We start from the raw sequence: 23,428 nt of genomic DNA, 5'->3' as shown, positions 1-23,428 counted from the left end.
TTAGCTCTGCACAGATCTTTTCTCACCCTGTGTTTCCCTGCTGGAAGACTCCATCTCTATCACCTATCCATGAAAATCCTCAGAGCTGAAGACTCTTTCCTCTTATAGAAGTAAACCTTAGAACCTTTGTATACAGAAAAACTAAAATATTTCTTATTCTCCCTGACCATTCTTGATTTCAATCCGTCTTTGCTAAGAGTTGACAAATCCCCTAAATTCAGTCTGGGCAACTCATCTTTACATTCCTTCATTTAAATCATATCTCAAACTGCTTCTTCCTCCATGTTTTAAATACCAGTAGTAGATATCATTGCACTGCTACAACAAAGCCTCTGTTCCAGGACTTAACAACATCCCATGACAACTGTTTTACCACTTTCCATATCAAATAAACTTTTGTCAAGGAGTTACTAAATTTACAGCGTCTGAAGCTTCCCACAGAGCTAAGGCAAACATCTTGTCTTCCCTCATTGCATAATTTGTCCAGATGCCAAAAACCTCTATCAGTCCAGCTCAAATAAAACTTCCATTAACAGCAGTTAACCAAACAGTTGTTTTGCAGCATCTGCCTACTGAAATGCTGCCAAAAATATTCAAATTGTTTCAGCAATGCTCTTTGGCTGCTTCAGACCACAGTCACATCTGAACAAGGAGAATTCTGCTCTACAGGCTACTTCTTACCCCAATTTATACAATTTACTGTATGCAAGAACAGTCCTGATAACTGATCCACCAGTGATACTTTTTCCTAGAACCCTACATTCAGACAAGGCTGCAATGCAACAACTCACGGCAGAGACTCTGGATTTTGGATGGCTGAAAGGTAATGGATTTTTTATACTTTTATATGTTTAACTTAGATGATGAATATTTTTTTTAACCTGACTAGATAAATTATTTTTCAAATGCTGATTTTTCTCATCTGAGACTTCTTTTAACCTTAAATTGAAGGACTTTATTACTCAAGAGCCCCTACACACCGGACAAGACAAGGCAAGTCTCTAAATTCACATGACAGCAGCCAGGGAACAAGGAAAATAAAATCTCTCCCACACACAGAGCTCAGTTGTGAAACTGAAATCCCATTTTGGTACCAAAAGTCCCACTGCAACATGAAGCAGCAATACTAAAGAAGTGATCAAGCCAGTTCAGGTGTTCATCTGTTTTGGATGGCCCTTACTTCCCATGGCATCACACCTGATGAGTGACTGGTGCCACATCACATTTCCTCTAGGAAAACTTGATTTGGCAGTTGCTTAATCAGAGCAGTAGCGCTGAGTAAATTGGCACTGAAACAAAATCCATTATAAGAAAAAGGGGCTCATGGGAGCCCCTGCTATCTCCTTAAAGCATTGCCCCATTCAAAAGTCAGTACACTTTAAATTTGGTCCTTTGCTCTGAATGATGAGATCCTGTTAATTCTGGCCTGCCTGGGACAGATTGCCATCAGAGCTGGAAGGCAAGCAGGTGCTTGCACACAGTGAAGATGATCTTTGTGAGATTACCAGTCCAGTAAACTCCAGTCAGTTACCAAACCCCAGTTAATAAATTCACATGTGCTCACCTGCAAGGACCCCAGAAAAATGCGGGCTGTTCCAAGCAATTAATCCATTTCACAGCCTGATGTAAAGGGGGTTTTGAGAAGGAAGGAAGCCGTGGAGGATGTAAACTGAATGAATTAGTTATGAGCAGCTCAGGGGTTCTAAACTGTGTGTCTCTGTTTAATACCACTCCCAAACATATTAGAGTAAGACACTACTGAAATGAAAGTAAAGCAAAATAATTTTACTTTTGCTGCTATGCACAAGGAACAAACACCCCCTCAGGAAGGAAGGAAGATCTCAGCTGACAAATATTGATTCCTGCAATGATTCCTACAATTCCTACAGGATGGCTTTCTCCTGCTTTACATGTATGATACCATGGTGGGGATGAATCTTTCTGAAACATTTATAGCCATGTTTTCTTCACCTGAATTGCTCAGATTTGTCATTTTAAGTCATTGGAAAGACCAAGGAGCCTAAAGACCCCAAGAGCATCCAGCTGTAGATCTCACTCATGAAAACATCAATTTTAATCACCATTTAGGAAATAGATTTTTGTCAGTGCTTCATACCTATGGCTCCAACAAGGCACATCACAAACAGGAGTCCCACACATGAGAAAATGTCCCTGTTCATCCTCTGCTCGATCCTGCTGCGCTTGTAGCGAGCACCGCTGTTGTTCAGCATGGCCTTCGTCTCATGACCTTCAAAACACAAATTAATATTTTCATGGTTATGCAATAGTTTGTATTTTGGTTTGGTTCTTAAAAAAAGTATTCTCCCCGCAGCTGAGAGCAGGCTGACTAATGTTGACATTCAGAACTTTTCTTGTCCATCTTCCTATTTGACTGACTACATCAGTCTAAATCTTGAACTTTACCAAAAACCTCTATTATATCACAGGTTTCAGCTATCATATACATTTTTCTGTCCCAATGACATCAGATTAAGTAGGATAATTAAGTTTATACAAAGTATCAAAAGCCAAATATCCACAAGAACAAGAAAATTAAAAATAGTATTATATTCTTGCATTTTATGAACAAATTGTTAAGCTGCTATACAGATTCCTAAAACCTACATTTGAATATTTTTCAGCAACAATTCAAAAACCACTAGATACATTTTGTATATTAAATAAAATTCAACAAGTCAGTGAAAAGCAATAATATTTAGCTTTTCATTATTTGATTGTAAAGTGCTGACAAAACAGTCATATGAGAAATAAATAAATCCCCAATCCTTAAACTTAGTGAGATATAAGTGAGCTGCTATAATAATAATAATGAAAAAAAAGGAGTGCTGCAAGAAGTCAAGAAGCAGAAATTACTTTTTCAATTCTATTAAAGTTATCTAAACTGTGGCTCCATAACTGGGATATCTGGAGACCATCTGTTGTTATATTGATTTGTATCTTTTATGTTTATTTCTGCAGTCCTTTTCCCTGAAAACACAGACCCTGCAGGCTTGTATTTAGTTTTCATTTGTATGTGCAGGATGTGTGTGACAAGGACTGTTTTCCAAGCTGCCTTTTAGGTTTCTCTAGGGAAGTGATTTAACCCAAGAACTGGAAGTTAGGTGCAGTTCAATCACACCTGCTGTATTCATTCCAGCTTTACATCAGTGGTTATTAATTAAGAAGAGAGCTAGAGAGAAAATTGGTCTCCAGCCTTATGTTCAGGACATTCACTCAAGAGCTGGGGATTCTGGCTTAGTATTCCAATGAATATGTAATTATTTACAAAACCTGGAGCTGTGTCAGTGGGACCAGTTTATGCTACCAGGGCTCCTGTCCTTCCAACTCACACATAAGCACAAACCCTCTTGTTCCACTTAGGCAGGTATTCAGTGAACAGGCAGGAGATTTGTGTTCATTGCCACACAGGCAGAACTCAGAACAAACTCTAAGCCTTCCCTTTGGTGAGCAAATTCTCTTAACCACAGAGCTACACTGAAAGGGACAGCACTGCTGCTTGAATTTCTGTTCCTCCAGCAGCTGTGTGAATCTTATTCCTCACTTTTTTTATATGTCAGGCATAATGGAATGCTTTGTATTGAAATCAAAACAGGCCAAAGCCCTCTAATCCCTCCAAGAAAACCCTCAAAGAAATGTTGATGAACTTATTTCAGGAAGAAATTAGGATGAGCTTATTTCCAAATATCAGTTCTACCATTCCTTTCCACTTCAGGTGATCATCAGGAAAAGGACATTTCTCTAACACATTTATCACCTTCTAAGGAACAGAAAATCAGAAATATGAGAAATAAAATGCCTTGTTCTCCTCTAATCCTCACCCTTTCCTATGCTGTGAAGCCCAGCACCTCACCTACCACCCCATTGGTACCTTGTCTCTATTTCTAGATGCTGATGGGCTCATCTAAAACTTCTTTCTGGTACTTTAGTATATGAAAAGCATATAATTCTTACTGCTGTCCCAATCAGAATGAAAAAACGACATTGGCTGTCACTCTGTAATGAGGTTTTTGTGTTTTATGCTATTGCTTTGTGCAGAACAATTTGGGTAGCCATGAAAAGTAGAACTGTCCTCGGGTCAGATGGGAACTGCACAGACCAAGCAATTGCACTAAGTGATGGCTGCACTCCTCACAAAGGCTCCCATTAGAAAGAAAGTTTGAGGAGTAATAGAGTCATAAAAATGGAAAGTGTGCCATCCTATTATGTGACTGATCTTGATTGTTCAGAAAAGGTCACAGACCATGATTAAAAGCCAGAGTATAATCAATGTCAAAGAACCCTAGAAATGAAGCTGATACTGACTGATGCCAGTCTAATTTTAGGAAAAAAGCCCCAAAACTTTTATGCTGACATTAACAGTAAGAACTCAGTTGGAAATTGATTTGAAAACCTACTCATATGAAAACCACCATTCTTGGGAAAAACTTTTAAACTCCAACCTTTTCTACTGGCAGCTTAAGCATCATAAATGGAGATCCACATTAGGATCTGTGCTGGTGGTGAAGGGAACATGCTGGGAAATCTGAGCTAAACAGGAGAAAATGAGGAACTGCAACAGGGAAGGGAAGATAAATTACTCCAATTATATCAGGAATTATACCCACTGTGATTTTTATACAGTAGCTACTTTGGAAAAGAAAGGATTACAGAGTTTGGCTCTGTCTCTCCTCCTCTGCCCAGTGGGCACCACCCTTGCATGTGGAGTTCACAGAGACACAGTGAGAGACCTGCAAAGGCAAAGCTGCCTTGGAAACATTCAGAGCCCACTTGTGTAGCAGTGAAATAGACAGTCTGTTGTCAGGAAAATTGTGCCAGGCTATGGAGATGAATCTCAGCTCTTCTAAAGGTGTGACTTCTCTTTTCTCTTAGGAGGCTCAGCCCTGAACCCCTTGCTGCTGATTAGGCATAAAACAGTTAATATAACTCTACTGGAAAGATAATAATAGCTAATGGGATTAATTGTTGTGTTTGAATTGACTTGTATTTAATCTGCAAAGAAGAGGGAAGCTGATACACTCTGTCTGATGCAGAAGAGGACACAGCTGGCAAAGTCAATGATAAATCATGCTCGCTGAGTGAAAGCAATGGTAGCACTCCAAAGGTAAAAGATGCTGAGGAGCAGATGAAGTGACCCACTGCTGAACCTGGCACTGCTGCATTGATCTGGGCACCACCACTGTCTCTCTCTGTCCATGTGTCTCCTGCATGAAGTTCATGGTTGCACAGACACACTCCGTCTGTGTCAGCACAAACCTGAGCTGCTGCTGCTGCTGCCTTTTCTGCCACCTCCAGCTGCTGCCTCACTGCCTGCTGGCACTGGACAGATTGAATGGATGAATGAAACTCGCAGATGACTTTTTTTTTTTTTCTAATTATCTCTTTAGCTGCTCCAGTTTCTACCCTGAGGAGCCAGTGAGACCTCCCTTAGGGCAGCTGTGTAGATTTTATGACAGATGGAATTAGTAATGTAGCAAGAGCTGAGGGTTAAATACACCTGAGCAATTTTTTACTTGTCTGGATATTTTTACAAGATATTTGACATGCACAAGGATACTGTCACTTGCCAAAGACCCAGTGCAAGACTTGCTGGATTTGGAGATGGATGAGTAATACCTTCACTTAAAAAAAAGGTTATATACTTTTTCTGTTCACTACCAGTTTTTAAAACAAAATGTCAAATTATGTTGCAATATTAGACTATAGTTATTTTTTTAAGGATATTTACAGGGAAATTCTCAGTTTACCTAAATAAAAAGTACATCTTACCTGCATATATAACGATTCCTACTGCAGTCTCAGTATTTCTGATTGTACATCCACGAAGCAAGAGGTTTTCAATGTTGAGACCCACCTGTTCATGGTTTGGCTGCTCCCTAGAAGAAATATAATCAAATGGAGCAATTAATTGTTTTGTTCTAATGGAGTGTTAAAGAAAATTTTCATTCATGTGCATGTCTGTTTCAGGTTGAAATAAAGTAATTTTTTATTTCAAATTCATGGCCCTTTTTTGCTTTTATTTCCCTCAGTTTCAAGGAAACTTTTCCAGCAAAAAGTTACAGAGAAGTCCAAGTCTTTCCTTTAAAGACCACTGTGTCATGATGCCAATACAAAGCAAGTTTGGCTTTCACTTGGAAACTTATCCGGTAGATTCAATATCTTATGAAAGAAAACAAGAGTCCTTTTGCAACTTCTCACCGCCAAATTTATTTTAGAAAGAAGAGCAGAGGTTCAGATGAATACATCTACACCCTGTAAGTGCCTCTGTGACTCCATCAAAGTCATTGTGAATCTCAGTCCACTGAAGCAGCCTCTGGGCTGAGGGCTCTTCCTCCTTCTCATCCTGCACAGAAGAATTTTCATCCTGGCCAGAGGTGCCCCATCATTGACCAGATCCTTCTGCTCGCAGCACAAATTGGTGAAAACCAAAATGTCAGTGCCCATCAGGCAGGAAATTTGTTGTTTCCCTCTGTAAATTAATGGCACACACCCACCCCTACCCACAGCTTTTATTTTACACTGGTAGGTTCCTCCTGAGATCTTTACCAAAGCTGAAAGCTTCTATTTCAGATGCTTTGTCTTGTTCTGTTGTGTAAAGGTCAGGGTGGGAAAAGATTTTTTTTTTCCTAGAATAATAATCTCTCTACTTTCTATTTGGTGTTTTGTGTTTCATTTACCAGCAAATAGTCTCATCTCTCAAATGAAGGGCAAGGCTAGGTTATATCAGAGCTGAGTGAAGTCCAATGTCTAAGTGCAGCTGCACATGATTACACAACTTAAACTTGCCGTGGGAAAAGGTGTAGGTGTCAACAACCTACAGATGGTGGAATTGTAGAAACATAATGCCAGAAATCTGTTTTTCTTGGAATCTAAATTCAACCTTGGGGAACTCATTTAATAGAAGACTTCTTGCATCCCCTTGAACAGAATTTTCTGTGATTGGACATGTCAGATGGATGAAATAACCAAGTTATTTCTTATCATTTTTTATCAGAGAGTGTTCCTGCTATTTTATAGCAAGGCAGTAGAGCCTCAATAATTTATTAACGGTTCATGGACAAGAAGGTTGCCTGCTCCAAATAATTTGTGTTTACAAAATAGCTCAAATCTCAGCAGACCAAAGACAGAAACTTCACTAACTCTCAGCAAGTAATTTTCCCTGCAAATACTTTCTTCTGTTCCTGAAGAGGGGAGAGAAAGGCAGCTAATTCCGTGTTCCATCAAGCAAGTGAGATGACAGGCATTCACCAAAGAGATTTCTGTTACAAACTTTCAGTTGAGAGTTGAATATTTTGAAGCCAGTCCTGAGTCCTAAGGGGGTGTATTTGTGTTTCCTTGTGACATATCTCCTACATTTCTTTAATATCAGTGCTCTTTGCTAATTGGAGGGATTGCTTCAATTTAGATTGTACCCAGTGGTCCCTGAAGCCAACAGCCACAGCCAGCAATCAATACAAGCTCGACCTCTTTTTCCCTTGTAAGAAATTGCAGCAGAGGAGAATTGGCATTGCTGTTAACCCACCATTCCTACAGGGCACAGCCTCAAACCAGATTAGGTATGGTCAGTGCTAATGGGAGATAATCCCTGGTTTGCTCTGTCACAGAGCCAGACATCTGCAGCTCCTCCAGGTGCAACACTCACTGCTTCTTCCAGAGCCACTAACTCCTAGTTTAGCTACTGGTAAATTCAGCAAAGCTGGGGCATGGATGAGGATGGTGGCACATTCTTGCAGTTCAATTATTTGCATAACAATGGGGCATGCATTTGGTCTGGGGGCAGTAGGAACCTTGGACAATCTCTGCTGTGGTGTGGGAATATGCTGCTCTGGGTTGGAGGGTAAGAGGATTTTAAGACATGAGCCATAACACAGAAATTTGCCTTATAATTCATAAATGGGGTTAAATTTGCTGAATTTGCTGTTATGCCTGTACGAGAATTATTTAATGAAGCAAGACAAAAAAGAAAGCTACCCTACTTTTTTATACTAGTCTAGTGCATCAGTTCAATAGCATTTTGCTTGCATGTTTGATTTTTCTGCCTTTCTAATAAGAAGAAACTCTGGATTATTAGATCTTGGACACCTTTTCCCTGTGGCTGTAAAGGTGAAGAAACTAGAGCCATGCAGCTGGAGACCTTAAACAATTGGAAGGATTTATCTAAAATCTAGTTTAGTCTAATCATCAGGTCAATTGTACATGAGCTTATGTCTAAGTTTTGAAGAGAGCTGAATCTCTGGGAAAATAGTTTGTAGGAAACAACTGTAAATGCAATGCCAAGCCTTGGTTCTACCTCACCACAAAACAGAGTCCAAGTCTACATTTTATATTGACTTCTGAATCTGGGAATAGATAATAGTGACAACCATCAATTTCCTCAAAATACATTCCTTCCATCCAATTTCTCCAAGAGGACTATGAAAGTACAGATCAAAAATGTATTTATGGATAACAAATACTTACATATAACCTTTGAATTTATTGAGATCATTGTTTGGCATTTCACAGATGATGGTGTTTTGGAAAAATTCCGGTTCAAACACAGTATCCTACAAGAGAAAACAGACTTGAGTGTCAGATCCAATGAGTATTTTAAATTATAAACACCAAAAAAAGCTTAATTTAGACCACCAGGGCTGGAGCACTTGCCCTAGCAGGACAGACAAAGACATTTTAACTCATTCAGCCTGAACCAAAGCTTCAGAAGGGCTGAGCATTTCCTCCTCTTGGAATAACAACTGGTTGAATTAAGTGAAGAAAATGCTGTGTATCGAACAAGACATCACAGATGCCAATTAGTGGAAACACCTGTCTTCATTTTAAGTGAATATAACAAAGATAGTAGATTTAGATTAAATATTAGAAAGAAATTCCTCCCTGTGGGGGTGGTGAGGCCCTGGCACAGGGTGCCCAGAGCTGTGGGTGCCCCATCCCTGGGGGTGTCCAAGGCCAGGCTGGATGGGGCTCTGAGCAAGGGACCAAGGGCAGGGACACCTTCCACTGGACCAGGCTGATTCAGAGCCCAGTTTAACCTGGCCTTGGAAACTTCCAGGGATGGGGCACCCAAAAATTCTCTGGACAACCTGTGCCAGGGCTGCACCCCCTCAAAGGTAAGAATTTCTTCCTAATATCTCATCTAAACCTACTGTCTGTCAGTTTGAAGCCACTCCCCCTTGTCCTGTCCCTCCATGCTCTTGTAAATCTCTCTCTCCACCTTTCTTGCATCCTAAACTCAAGAACTAACCCCAGTTAGTTCTAACCCAACTGAAGAACTGGCTAATATGTATTTATTTCCTCCCTGTTTAAAGAGTCACTTTATAGGCACAATTGCATCTGAGGGGGTTTTAGGCAGTTCATAAATCACAGGACTAAGCAAAGCTCAAAGAACAAGGAAGAACAAGGTTTTATCACACTAGAACCTGCAGTGTGATACCACATCCACTGGGGTTTTTTATGAGCACACTGTTTACACAAACACAGCACGAGAGCAGGGTGATTCAGGAAGTTTTGTCAGCTCTGACCTTCCTGAGCACTGGCTGCCACCACGGCCAGAATTGTATTCCACCCTGTTACTGTAACAGGAGTTCTTAGGTACAGACTCTATTCCTGGGCATAGAGTTTATCTCAATAACAACTCAAAGTCTAAAGAAAATCACCATGAATAGGCAGTCAGGGGCATAATTTAGCACAGGGGTATTTTCTGATATAATGGAAGCCTTCCACACATTATGAACAACTGAGGCAAAATTTTGCTTTTGTGTAATGGTAGAGCAGCAGCCTGCTCTCCTCTAAAATGAAACATAGGTAGAAAATCTAACATGTAAATTAGAACATTACATGACAAAAATACAACATTTAAAAATGTTAAGTAGCCAGATTACTGTTTTTCTGCTAAATCTTTACATATTAAATTTCCAGTGTGTCTCAGGAATAAAACCTCTCCCTAATCATCACTGGAAGGCACTGGAAAAGGCCCGTGCTATGCCACAATATGGGAAAGCCCTTAATTGTCTTTGAAAAGTGATTTCCATTTGAACAACAAGCAAATAACACGAGTACAGCGCCTGATCTCAACTGGCCATGGAAATGTGCTTTTATTTATTGTCTGGTTGCTCCTTGGCAGCTGTGTCCCACACACCAGTAACCCCAAAAGATCTCCCTGGTGGCACTGGTACTAATTGCTAAATAAATTAATGTAATTCCTAGAATTATCTGTGAGTTATTTCCTGTCTGCTGGAATGATTCCAATGGAACAAAGTCTTTGTCCTCATGTACTACCACTCCTTAAACTTGTTCTGGGTTATTTGAAAAACTGCCCTGCTCTGTGTTTAAAGATACTTTAAGTATCTTTACTTCTAGTTTACTTCAGGTTTATCCAACATGAGCCACGAAAGGAAAGGAAAGGAAAGGAAAGGAAAGGAAAGGAAAGGAAAGGAAAGGAAAGGAAAGGAAAGGAAAGGAAAGGAAAGGAAAGGAAAGGAAAGGAAAGGAAAGGAAAGGAAAGGAAAGGAAAGGAAAGGAAAGGAAAGGAAAGGAAAGGAAAGGAAAGGAAAGGAAAGGAAAGGAAAGGAAAGGAAAGGAAAGGAAAGGAAAGGAAAGGAAAGGAAAGGAAAGGAAAGGAAAGGAAAGGAAAGGAAACGAAAGGAAAGGAAAGGAAAGGAAAGGAAACGAAAGGAAAGGAAAGGAAAGGGAAAAAGTAAAAAGGAAACGATACTGCCTATGAAACATAAACAGTGATTTTAAGAATTCAAACTGAATCACAAACTGATGTCAAACATTTAACTTTAAAAATAAATTAATTTACCTTGAGATCCTATTAAACTTCCAACCCAGAGTGCCTTAGAGCACCTCCAGCTGAGCTCTCACACCTCCACCTGCCTTTGCAGTGAGTTTGGTGTGTCAGGTGCAACAGAGACACAGAGTCCCTAAGGAAACCCACTGATGCTTTGGCAGGGGACCACGAGCTTTCTTCCAGCTGCCACGCAGAAATAAACCCCCCTGTGCAGTGTCTGGAGACAAATGTGCCCATTTGGTGGGCTGCACAGCCCATTTGTGGCCTCGTGCCCAGACTGACCTGGCTGCTGAAGCCCATCACCACGCGGCGCTTCTTGAGGTTGGTCTCCCCGTCCAGGTTGGCGGTCTCCAGGTGGCAGATCCCGTTCTGGTCAGAGGAGTGGAGCAGCAGGATGTCTGCTGGGACAATCTCATTGCACTGCAGCTGCACAAAGTCCCCCACTCTGACATCCTTCCAGCACTTCTCCACGTAAGCGTGTTGCTCCCTGTGGCATTGAAAGAATAACGTGGGTGATGAGGGGCATTGGGAAGGCAGGTCTACTGGGTTGGGGGGCTTCAAAACCAGAAAATAGGGCATGGGGGCACAGCAATTTTAAAGGACCTTTTCTTAAAGGACGCAGCACAGAAGCTAGAAATTAATGATTCAGACACTTCCACAGCACCACTTCACCGTATGTCACATTCAAACCAAATCTTTACCTGGAATAAAACATTTACAGCAGCTCTCTTTCATTCTAGCACTCGTCCTATAATCTGCACAACAAAATATTGCAGGCAGTTCAGACTAACAGAGGTATTTTTGAGTATCTTATTGAAGAAATTCAGATTATTGTTTTTGGCTGTGATTGTTTCCTAGACACTTTCCAACACCAGCATATAGCTCCTAAAAGAAGCAAACCGATACCTCAGCCACACTTGCTTCAAGTCTTTCCAGTTTGTAACTCTCAAGAGGTAGTTACAAGTTTTTAGCTTAGTGCAGAGAAACAACTTCAAAAGCTGGAAGAGATGATAAATGGTCCCTTAGTATTAAGCAAAAAAAAAAAAAAAAAGAAAAAAAAATACAGCCAGAGCCCAAATTAAATGGAAAAGTTAAAGTAAGAAACACAACGCTTATAAATTAACAAAAAATTTAAAAAATAAAAGAGCCTATGGGGTTCAAGGAAAAGAAATTACTATTTCATCAATGCACTAAGTTCTGCAAATAGCAGGCATTTTTTGACATTGCATTTTCAGTAAGTAATCCTTCAACTGCTTTTAACCATCTAAGCAGACCAGAAACAACACAATAAGCTTTACATTTATCTAATGGGAAAAATGCATTGCAACAATCACTTGGCTCCTCTGACTCCTTGAGAGGAAATTATTTTTCCAGGATGAATAACCAAATCATCTTATGCCTTGCTCTGTGAGAGGGAAAATGCTCATGATACTTTACCAGACAGACAATTAAAGGCTTTTTGTAATGACTCAGAGCCTCATTTTTGGTTAAGTTTTTAATCATCCCCATCTATTGGATGGAGAATACTATCTTCCATGGCAGTGTTTGTGTCACGAGGAGGGGAGCAGTGATGGCAGAGATCAAGAGTTTTGCTGCAGCTCAAAGCACCCATCCAGCCCTGCCTCGGGGCTGCTCCCTGCTCACCCACTCTCCTGGCTGGGTGCAGAGGCAGCCACAGCACTGCCAGGCAAACCCTCTCCCTTGGCTTCAGCCACAAAACAACAACAGGCCGGTGCCTGTGCAGCTTATGCAAGAAGTTAAATTCCATCCTTGTCCCAGTGGTACTGAATTTTCATTAAAAAACCAGAACCCCCCCCAACCTGAGTATTTAAATCTCTTTACTGCTGCTTTTGAAGCACTTACTAAACCATGGGATTGCAGTAATATTTTTTCATCTTACATTGATTTTTCTTTCTTGAATTTTTAATTGTTCTCATTTTGTCTGATTCTGCTTACCTGCATGCCCTTTTTCTTTTGTGCAACAACAGACATAAAAGATCATATAAAAGAACAGAGGTTTTTGTAAGTTAATTAGGTGCTGCTATGCATTTTTAAAAATTCAAATTAAATTTCTATTTGAAAAGTATTTTAGCAAGTGTATACTAAGTATTTAATCCTCTACAAAGCAGGTACTAAGTTAATATAACAAATCAACTATGTAGTACCAATCCTTTCCATGCCAAACAACTTCTGAACAGGACTTCTTAATTTGTTTATTTAAAACATGAAAGAAGGAGTACAAGATCAGTTTAGAGGAAGCAGATGTCTTGCCTTGCCATCCTAGACATTTGAATGCCATTTATAGTTTGCATATAATGTTTACTGTGGCTTCTCCATGGTAATCCTGCCTCTCTGTACGTCAGCTCTTGCACAATTCAGAAGTTTACAGAGCATATTGCTGATTTTATCCACTCATAAAATGCTATAGAAGGGCCTTGTCTAGCTGGCTGTGTTCCACATCAGCTGAAAGAAACCAGATTAACCCAAATAATCCACAGAAATCGTGGATTTGCAATTTTTTTTTCAATAGCTTGCTGTGAAACCTACATTACATGTAAAGCTTCAGGGTTCTACCCCGTCACTAATTAGAGAGGAGACAGTGAGTCAGAAAAGCCAAATGACCTCTCTCAGATCAGAGGAAAAGCCTTCCTAGGCACAGGGACTGCAGCTCAGGGATTGCTGGAATCCCAGACCTGCATTCAGGGGAACTGTCACTCTATCCCAACGAGTATCCAAAGAATACACATTTTCTGCTCCTGAAGAAAACTTCATCTGAACCTGCACGATTAAAATGTTGATTATACGATAAGATTAATAATTAAAAATACCGAAAATAGTACAAAGCTTTTCTACAACTTTGTAGGGAATTGCCAGTGGATGAAAGGAAGAAAAGCACTTCATGATGAAACTGGTGCACCCCACGGCAGCACTGTCCTAGTTGTCTAACAAGATTTTTCAGATGAAGCAGTTTCCTTTCAGCAATCCCTGTAACTGGGAACACTGCCCATTTTCTGTGCACTGATGAAAGTTAACAGCACAAGCTCGGGTTGCTAAATAAACAGAGGAGCTTAATAAACCCAAGATGGTCTGATGAGAAACACACAAAAAGGGCAAATGTATTGAACCAATCAAATAAAAATCACCAGTTGTGGGGATTTTCAGTAGGTGGGAATCTGGACCTTGGTTCTTACAGCATGTGGTATCAGGGCTGTGGCATGGCACACTGAAGACAAGAGGTAAGATAAAAGTTCCTCAGTCCCTGCTCTCTTTTACCAGGCAATTTATCAAAAGCACATCCAAAAAGTGTTCCCTTGCTCATAGACATCATGATGATGCCCATCAGAGGATACTGCCAGTGAAAAGAGGCCTTGAACAGTCAAAATGATGCCTGCCAGAACTGTTATTGAACTCATCAAATCTGAACAGAAGGCCTGAACTAAACAGATTTTATGAGGTAATTTCTGGGAAAAAATGATAATAAAAAAATCCTGCTGCAGTTGGAGATTGAGGGGGAACTTGAATAAATTATTGACTTTGTGTCAACAATTAGATTTCACTTTCTTGGATTCAATAAAGATAAATTTCAAAGAAAAACTGGATTAAAATGGATGGTGAATGGAGGGAAATAAAAATTATTGTTCTGCTATATAGAAAAGATTAAATAAAACTAATTCTTCACATGCACTCCACAGCATGGATGTCTCCTAGATTGTCTTAGAGAAAGATCTTAAGAAATCTCTGTCATTTAGAAACATTTTATCAGACAATTAATCCAGGCAACCTTATTCCCTAGAATTACAGCAAGCTCCATCTCAGGATCCTTTGCAGTTCAAAATAAAGATATGGCTTGCTCTGCACTATATCCCCCCTAAATCGTCACCAGGTCACGGCACATAGAAAAATATATCAGTGTTGTCAATAGAGAAATGTACATATTTATATTTTTTTGTATGTAAATTTGCTAGAATGCTATATTTGAAAATGACCTCCTTCAAGCACCACTTATTTTATAAAAAACAATATCCTGGGATCCTGCTTCTACATGGCAACAGGTTGAATCACACAGCTGCTTACCCTTCACAGTCTATTTTTGCAAATAAAAATCTTGCACAATTATATCATCTTTTATATGCAAACCCCTCAAAAAATATTTTCAAAGATCCCTTCATGCCCATGACCTCACCATTAGGAGCTACTGCCACAAAACAAAATACTGACAGCAAAGGAGCAGATTTAGGACTCAAGGAAGGCACTAGGTCAGACAGAAACTGATTCTGGAAACTGCTCATAGGTCAGAGTACAGCACAATTGGCTGATGATGTTCCCGAGCTGCAGATGCTGCTTGGGCATGGGAAGGTGCCAGGTGGGTTTGTCACTGCTCCTGCCGTCATGCCATGCCATGCCATGCCATGCCATGCCATGCCATGCCATGCCATGCCATGCCATGCCATGCCATTTCTGTTCCAGCACACCACCCCAGCAGCGCCAATGATTCCATTTATCATTGCCCAGCCCTGTACCCAGCCCCAGCCTTTCCCCACAGCACCAAACTCCCAGGATTTGAACACTATGTTAAGACAGCAAAAGCACCTTTTAAAAAGAACTGAAATGGAATATTTCTAATAAAGTACATTTCTAATAAAGTACATACACTTGTATCATACTGGCATTCCAAATTCTCAATGCTAATAACAGATCCTATCTTCTCATGTGCTTAAACTGCCTATAGCATCATAACAAGTAACTTATTTTCTCAATGGTACAAGCTTATGCTCAAATTCCATCACCAACTGAAGCTTATGGAAACTTTAAGTAAGTACCAGATCTTTGTAAATGTATTATTTGTTCATATAAATGGTTTTGGCTTTATTTTAACTCACCTTTGAAGAAATAAAATAGAACAGATGTAAACAGCATGTTACTTAGACTTTAATAGGTTAATTTTGTAAATTGTAGATTTTTGTATTTGGGAAAATCTATTTTTTTTTTACTGCCTTGAACAAAATACTATTGTTACAATTCTTCCTAGTACCAGCTGGAAGGAACAGATAATTTCAAGGTGACTCAACTGATGTCTCCTAATCATTAGTATTAGTTTCTATGGACTCTCATTAACTTGTAAAGTTTCTGGAAAGCACAGCCCACATCAGCTCTTTTGATAGTCGTATCTTTATATGAACATGTGACTCTTGAGGTCACATGGTAGAAACACTCCACTCTCCAGGTTTTAATGGTATTTTAAAAGTTCAGACAGTTAGGTTGAATCTTAATGCCACGAGGCCATGATTTTGCAGGTCTCTGAGCCAAAGCCAGAGATTCTTATTTATTTGGTCTTAATGTTTAGTCATTAGCTCCACTGCTAAGCCATTGCACCTTTTCTGTGAAGCAGCTTTAATTGTCTTGGCAGGTAATAGATCTTGAAGAAAGCTCTGATCAAGCAATACACGAAGCAGTGGTAGCTTTAGTAATGCATTTTCTGGATTTTCTCCCACAGAGGCTGAGGCTCCTCCTGTAGCAATACACCCTGACTGGCAATTGCAGCTCACTGCTCTTCCACTTCAGCTGCTGCTGCCTGGACCAGCTGGGAGCTGGTTTGCATTTAGCCAGTTCAGCTTGTCCACAATTCCTCACAATGCACTGTCATAGCCCACACAAGGTGTTTTAATTTCTTCGTGATTTTGGTAGCACTGGTTTCAAGCAGTGTCATGGTGACACAACACACCTGATTGTTGTGCTGGGTAAGGACATTTTCTCAGCTCCCTACAAGGCTGAAGAATGATGCAGAAGGCACTGTTTGTGTCAAACTTGCTGCTAATTCAGGTATCCACAGCTAAACCAGGGACAAAATTTCCATAGTACATGAAGAGCAGACAAAAATGACAGGGATGGCAGAGCAGGGGATGCCCATTGTCAGAGAGCAGCACTCATGTTTAACATTAGGCAGGGGGGTGTTAACTTGCAGCTAATCCAAGTGCTTGCTTTGCAGCTGTCACAGGAATTCACCTGTTCAGGAGGTCTTCAGCCTCCAGCTGATAAGATACACTGTCCAGGAAAGGTAACACTGAAGCCCTGATATTGCTATGCCCAAGAAAACTGACTGCAATTTTACCAGTGGTGAGGTTTCAAGTGGGACACAGGCTTTAGCCCTTTTTTTGTGTATAAAATGAAGCCACTAAAGCCTCCAGCAGGCTCCTAGTCTTTAAAGTTATGCTTTGTCAGAAAGCAAAAACAACAAAGCAGAGAGGAAAGGCTCTTTAACAAGTGAAAACTCAGGGCTGCTGACCAACACTTTAAATTAAGTGTTGGCAAGAAATCTTTCAGCTCTTGTGCTCTTGTCACAATGGGATTTTCCTCTCATCCTGCTTTCTACTTTACAAACTTTCAGGTTCACCTTGGGTTGAATGAATTGCATGTGATATTTCTGAGTCCAAAGAAAAGTTGTTTTCCTTTAAACTCTGCATTCTGACAGTGGGTCAATTCCTGTTTTCCAGCATGTCTCCATCCCTTTTCTCTGCTCTTTTCCAGATGCCCACACCTCTGTTGGTCACTGCATCCCTGGCCAGTCCCAGCACTATCCCAGACAGGAGGAGCACCCACAGGAGGTACAGTCTGCCCTCTGTTCAGAAATCCAGCTACACAGAGCAGGTGAAGGAGGTTCAAACAGAAGGGCAGCCTTTGCTGCCCAGCTTCCCATAAAGTGTGCATGGTCACCTGCAGGCAAGCAAATCTCCATTGCTGCCAGAGAGAAAACTGCAGCACACAATCACAATACTTCAGTTGACTGAAAAACTTTTAATTCTCTTTCAAAACAGTGGGTCCAGATTAAGCCACTTTCAGTTTTTCTGCTGCTGGCAGTTTTCATTTCAGGCACCACAGTAATGAGCACTTTGTTTTTTCCTTCTTTCTATACCTCTGCTCCAGGGCTAACCCAGAGTTAGTGCTGATGCAAAAATCTTTACATGTTCTAAAACCTTGCACTAAGTAGACAAAAAGTCAGAGTGAAGGCCAGCCCAAACTTTTTGTGCCACAGGCATCAGTGGACTGAGAGAGGAGGAGATTGATGCTTGTAGGAACTATCTGAAAATGACAGGCTCTGAAAGTATTACAGAGGAACTTTCCATGGGAAGAGTAATCAGGCTACCTCATTTAGGATGCCTGTTGGCTTACCTGCTTCTCCAAAAGGGCCACAGGATGATTCAAGGCACATAAACAAAGTTTCTCTGAGTCACTGTCTCAGATACTCGAATTTAGGTTCTTACAATTAAGAAATATGAATAGCTTAAGTAATGTTAATGTTTTTGTGGCTGCTGCTGTGCCATACTGAACTGTGCACAGCCTTTGCATTTGTATCCTTATGTCTACTAAAACACAGGAAAAAAAAGGTTTAATCTTCCAAAAATGTGCAATTGATGCAAAAACCTGTCTGGATGCTATGGAGTGTTTACAGAGTTTGATATAACCCTTGGGGTACATCACAGCCAAGCTATATAGTAATTACATTTCAGTTAGTTCCTTAAACATTATAGAAATTCAAGAAAATTGAATATATATAATAGCTTTGGCAGCAATGACATTGACATTCACTTTCATGTTTGTGTGCCACATTCAGTGCTGGCCCCTGTTAGCAAGTTAATGACAAACTCCAGAGAGTTTAGAGACAAATAACTATGGGAGGTTTGGAGGGACTGACTGACTAGAAAGGTGAAAAGAGCAATCTGTGCCAGTCTTAACTGAAATGTCTCTGGGTGTTGCATATAGGTACAGCCTTATAAAATAAGGGCCTTACCCTTGTAAAACCATGGCTCAGTTACTTTAGCTAAGCAGAAGAGGACTGCGGGAAAGAGACTCAGCTGAATTAGGGGCAGGAAAACAAGTTATAAACCATTGTGTGTTCATATCGTGGTGTTTGGTGGTTGGTTGAATTATGTTTGTTATGCTTTCAAAGTATGTAACTGATAATGGGCAAACTGCTCAAAAAGGCCTGGTTTTTGCAATAAAGCAGCTCTCCTTCCACCTGCCTGGGGACTCCGTGTCACTATGGACCCTCACCCTAAAATGAATATGATAAAAATCACACATATTTGAAGACTATAATTAACTGTTATGGATGTAGTCTAACTAAATAGGGTTCCATGAAATCAGGTGACTTGAGAAATTTAAATGTAATTAAAGAGGCATAATAAAGTATAGCATCATAGAAAATGCTTTGATGCTTTGTAGTAATGGAAATCTACCTTGCTTGGAAAATGTTAAAGTAGACAAAGTGTATTTTAAAGAACACCATGAGAAAGGTCTGTACCCTCTGCAATTCAGTTTTTTGTTCTCTCCTTTTGGTGTGTGATTCATTCCAACAGCACAGCAGATTGTCTACAGAGTATGATCCCAAAAGTTTGGGTTCCAAAAGTACAAACTCCTCAATCACACATCTGGGTTATTGCATCTCTCCAGGACACTTTAATGCCTATTAATGGTTTCTCATTTTTTCAATTAAACATTCTTTAAATACACTACTGGAAGTGTCTTTTCTTTCATTTGACCAGCAGACCAGATTTCCTATTTCAGCTGATCTCTGTGAAAAGAAAATTAAAATAAATATGTTTACAGGCCAGCCCATTTAATTTTAATTTCCCTTGCTCTGTGTTGGAAGAAGGCAATTTACTGCATTTCCCCTGTTCTTCAAGAAAGTTTTGGAGAACATTCAGTACCTGGAAAAGTTTGGTTTGCCTTTGTATTTCTTTTGGAACAGGTGCCAGAGTCCTTATTAAAATCTGAAATAAAGACAACATACACTCCAAGATTATCTCTTAGAATCTAATTAATATTTCATCTAGGATGGGAGATCAGTTGTTTGATTTGAAATAACTTTTTGCTGCCACAAGATTGACAAAATTTGCAGTGTCCCAAAAAGACTTTCACCTATGTTAAAACAATTACTTATTTTCATGATTCATATGGAATAAAATTAGAAGACATCATGCCCTTCCATGACTTTGCAGCTAGCAAGAAGAACAAGAAATATCAGCTTCCCAAAGCATCAGAGAAGCCTGATTGAAATTATTCATAATATAATAAGCTGTAGTGACTGATCTGATGGCAAATGTTATTACCCACAATGTTTCCAGAGGGAATGAATGCTGTACTCTGAAAACCTTCACATTTTCCTTTCACTTCCATCACCTTTTTGGGCCATAAAACTTTGGTGAAAGACAAGATCATAGACAAGACTGATTCATAGATCAAAATCATTTTTATGGGATGGAATAACCAATTTTAAGGCAGGCCTGTCTCATGTTTCTGCATAGCAATCTTGAATCTGGATTGGAATATATGTTGTAATTCCATGGTGGATATTTTTCCTTTATACAAAACAAGTTCTACTGTATTCCCTACTTCTCGTGTTCTCATGGTAAAAGGATTTCAGATGTAAACTGACATGGTTTCTGTGTGTAAAGAGGAAATAAATAAGATCCCTCTGCAGATTTATTCTTTAGCACCTACTGCCCCACTTATCCTGTCCCGTGCTGGTTTTAACAATATTAACAGATAATCCATTGCCTCATAGGCTAACGCAACACTGGAAAAGCTAGAACATTCAGCCACACTGAAATTTCAAATATAGACAGAAGAGGCAGTTTGCCACCCTACCCAAACAGCTACAATTATTGACATTCTTCACCACAGATGAGGCCTTAAATCCTCAATATTTAGAAACTTGTGAAATGCCAGCTTTTTATAAAAGTTGTCAGTTTTTTAAAATGAGAAATCATTATCTATATATGGGCCTAATTTAGCCCCTGTACAAGCAAACCTATTGCTTTCCTGTTTAACCTGCACGACACAAAAATAAAAATCTGCCAAACACATGCAGGAGAAGCAAACAGAAATGACAGCCCCATGTGATAAAAACCACAGTTCTGCAAGATCTTGCTCATGAAAGCACATGTTACATAAAGCACTGTTGATTGTTTTGGGGGCTGACAGGCACATTAATGGAGATGGAAAGTTCTGCACTTCTGACTCCCAGATGTGATATTTTATCAGGGAGAAGTCATTTGCTACTTTGCTGAGAGAACAATTTTGATACAATAAAACATAATTTTCAATCTTCTGAATGTCCTAAAAGCAAGAAGTCATGAAGCAGTTTGAAGAAGCGACAACAGACACATGTAGTTAATTCATTTAGAGGTGAGTAAACAGAGGCATAAATTACTATCTTTCATTCCTAGACTGTTTTTACTGGTCCATTTTACATACTTCCTCAGAAAGAAAAAATAACTGAAAGCTGTAAAGCATAAAATAAAATGCAGTTCAAAGGGCCAGGTTTTTAAGTGATTTCTTGGCATCTAAGGATGAAAACAAGTCCATGACAGATCTTGTTCTGTGCTACCTTAGGTTGGGAGAATTAAACCCTCTTGAAAATGTCTCAGAAATTCAGCTGCTGTAGCTCTTTAAGCACCTGCTTGCAGTGCACTGCATGTCTAAGAGGCTGATAGACACACCAATGCAATGAAACTCAAAGTTAACTTCGCAGTAAAATAATACTTAAAAAAAAAACAAACCAAAAGAACTTAAATAATACAATAATACTTAAAAAAAAATTTTTCCCTGTATGAGAACAAATACCAGGTGATATATAGTGCCCATGACTTTTCCCTATTTCATCTAATGACTGTGATTTTTCAGCAGTTATTTTTAAATTTTTTTAAACAAAAAGCCTCACCATTGATCAAAGATCTTGACCCAATGTTTTTGGTAATAAAAACTGTACAAAACTTACCTGCTGTAAATGGAGCATCCCATGTGATTGATTTCTTTGTCCAGTTTATACCTCCTGAAGTCCTCCCAAGCATCTTTAATGGCTGTGATGATCATTATAGAACAAATGGGGATCATAGACACCTCTGGTTGGAAAGCATTCACCATCGGCACAAAATTCAGCAGTGCAATGAACAAAAAGTAAATATTGGCAAAGCGGTGAAGCTGCTCATAGATATTTTTAGGGAGGAAAGTTATGATGGTATATTTTGTGGTCTTAATTTCATTGGTGTCATAGTATCTGTTTGGGTTTTCCTTCCACTTCTTGCTTCCAAAGGGCAAATTGGAGACAATTACACGTTTATTTTCATTTTTCTTCTTTCTTTTCCTTACTTTTCCTCTCTTCTCCAGATCCTCATTTTGGATTTCAGTGTCTGAAGCACCACATTGGCAGCAGGTTTCCTTGAAAAAATGTTTTTTCCATGTCATCCTAGAGAAGCAGCCTGGAAAACTTTTCCTTGACATCTTGTTTTTCTTTCAAAAAGTAGCTCCAAGTTGAAAACCAATGAAGCCAGAAGAGCTCAGTAGTCCAAATGAACTCCGAGATGGTGAAGAGAAGAGTTGAGCTGTCTTGAATCCCAGGGCTGCCTCCTCCACGTAGCCAGGGCCAGGGATCATCCTGACTCAGCTGCACCAGCTCCTAGATCCTGCTGGGGCAGCTGCACCTCAGCCCTGCCAAAAGCATCCTGAATGTTCTGTTCTTCCTGCCAGCAGATGCCTGGGGGCCCTGCTCAGACCACTTCCCTCCTCTGCCCGTGTGAGTGTCTGTGCTTTAACACAGAGCTGTGGCAGAGCTGAACACACACACACACACGATGTTCACAGGTCACTCCAGGATCCCTTCACAGCCCTGGGAGTTGCCAGGAAGCTCAAAGGTAATGGGCAGAGCTCCGTGTCCCAGATGTCAACAAAGGATTGCTACCAGCCTCTGAACAGACAGCATTTCTCTTGGATTTCCTCTATCTATTGTTTGTTTTCATGACCATAAGATCGATTATTATTAAACAAACAACCAACCCCATTCCCCCAAGCTAAGTAAAACTCTGATTTTGTAGCCAGAGGAGTCAGACACAGACAGAAGCAGGTCTAAGTGCAATGTACCTGGATTGCCCCTCAGCCAGATCCTTCTCCCCAACAGACCCCAAACCTTCCTCTCTCACCTAGGCACCTTGGATCCTTCTTCCTCTGACACGTTAATATGTCAGCACAGATGAGGCCTAATTTCCACAAGAGCTAATAGCATGTATGCAAACCATAGCAATTTTTTTCTCTGTGGCCTGGGCTTAAGAGCAGGTGAAAAAAGGAAAGCACACAAATATTTAAACTCATTTTAAATGAAAACTCCTGTTTGCTTCACGATGTAGCGACAAGGTAAGCAGTGTCAAGTTAGTACTTGGACAAGAAACTCTGATGAAATCGAAATGTTGCAACAAGAATTGCAGTGAAATTATTTCTTCCTTCTGAGTCAGTCCTGAGCAAACAGCTTCCCACAGTATTGCACCAGCTCCAAAGCCAAGCTGGCTTGTATTGATCTTTCTGCTTACTGGAAGTCCTAAAACTTTTTCATCTCCTGATCATTATGTGATTTTCCTTCCTGCTTTTTCATCTCTTGATTATTATTATATGATTCACCTTGAATGTAGTTGATCATTAATTTCTGTATTACTGGCTTTAGAGTGAGACATCTGAAGGACTTTGTTCCAGTTTCTGTACAACCCCAGTTTTCTGTTCCAGACTTGAGTAAGTTCCATTTATCCTGCAGATCCTGCTGCTATCAGGAGAGGAATTTGTGTGTGTTGAGGAGCT

General features: G+C 40.0%; 1 protein-coding gene across 1 annotated transcript in view; it reads right to left on the bottom strand.

The window, feature by feature from the left end:
- The window catches only part of ATP10B (ATPase phospholipid transporting 10B (putative)), a 46,358-nt gene extending 23,467 nt beyond the window's left edge, over nt 1-22,891 (bottom strand). The window contains exons 1-5 of the mRNA XM_063168623.1: nt 21,585-22,891; nt 11,090-11,294; nt 8,479-8,564; nt 5,788-5,894; nt 2,117-2,248 (exon numbers count right to left, since the gene is read on the bottom strand). Coding sequence (XP_063024693.1) covers nt 2,117-2,248; nt 5,788-5,894; nt 8,479-8,564; nt 11,090-11,294; nt 21,585-22,087 — 1,033 coding nt within the window. The 5' untranslated portion in view covers nt 22,088-22,891. The remainder of the gene's footprint in view (nt 1-2,116; nt 2,249-5,787; nt 5,895-8,478; nt 8,565-11,089; nt 11,295-21,584) is intronic.
- Between the last annotated feature and the right edge of the window lie 537 nt (nt 22,892-23,428).

This window comes from Melospiza melodia, chromosome 14 (assembly GCF_035770615.1).
Source record: "Melospiza melodia melodia isolate bMelMel2 chromosome 14, bMelMel2.pri, whole genome shotgun sequence".
NCBI classification, from domain to species: domain Eukaryota; kingdom Metazoa; phylum Chordata; class Aves; order Passeriformes; family Passerellidae; genus Melospiza; species Melospiza melodia.
This window is presented reverse-complemented; position numbering and strand designations above follow the sequence as displayed.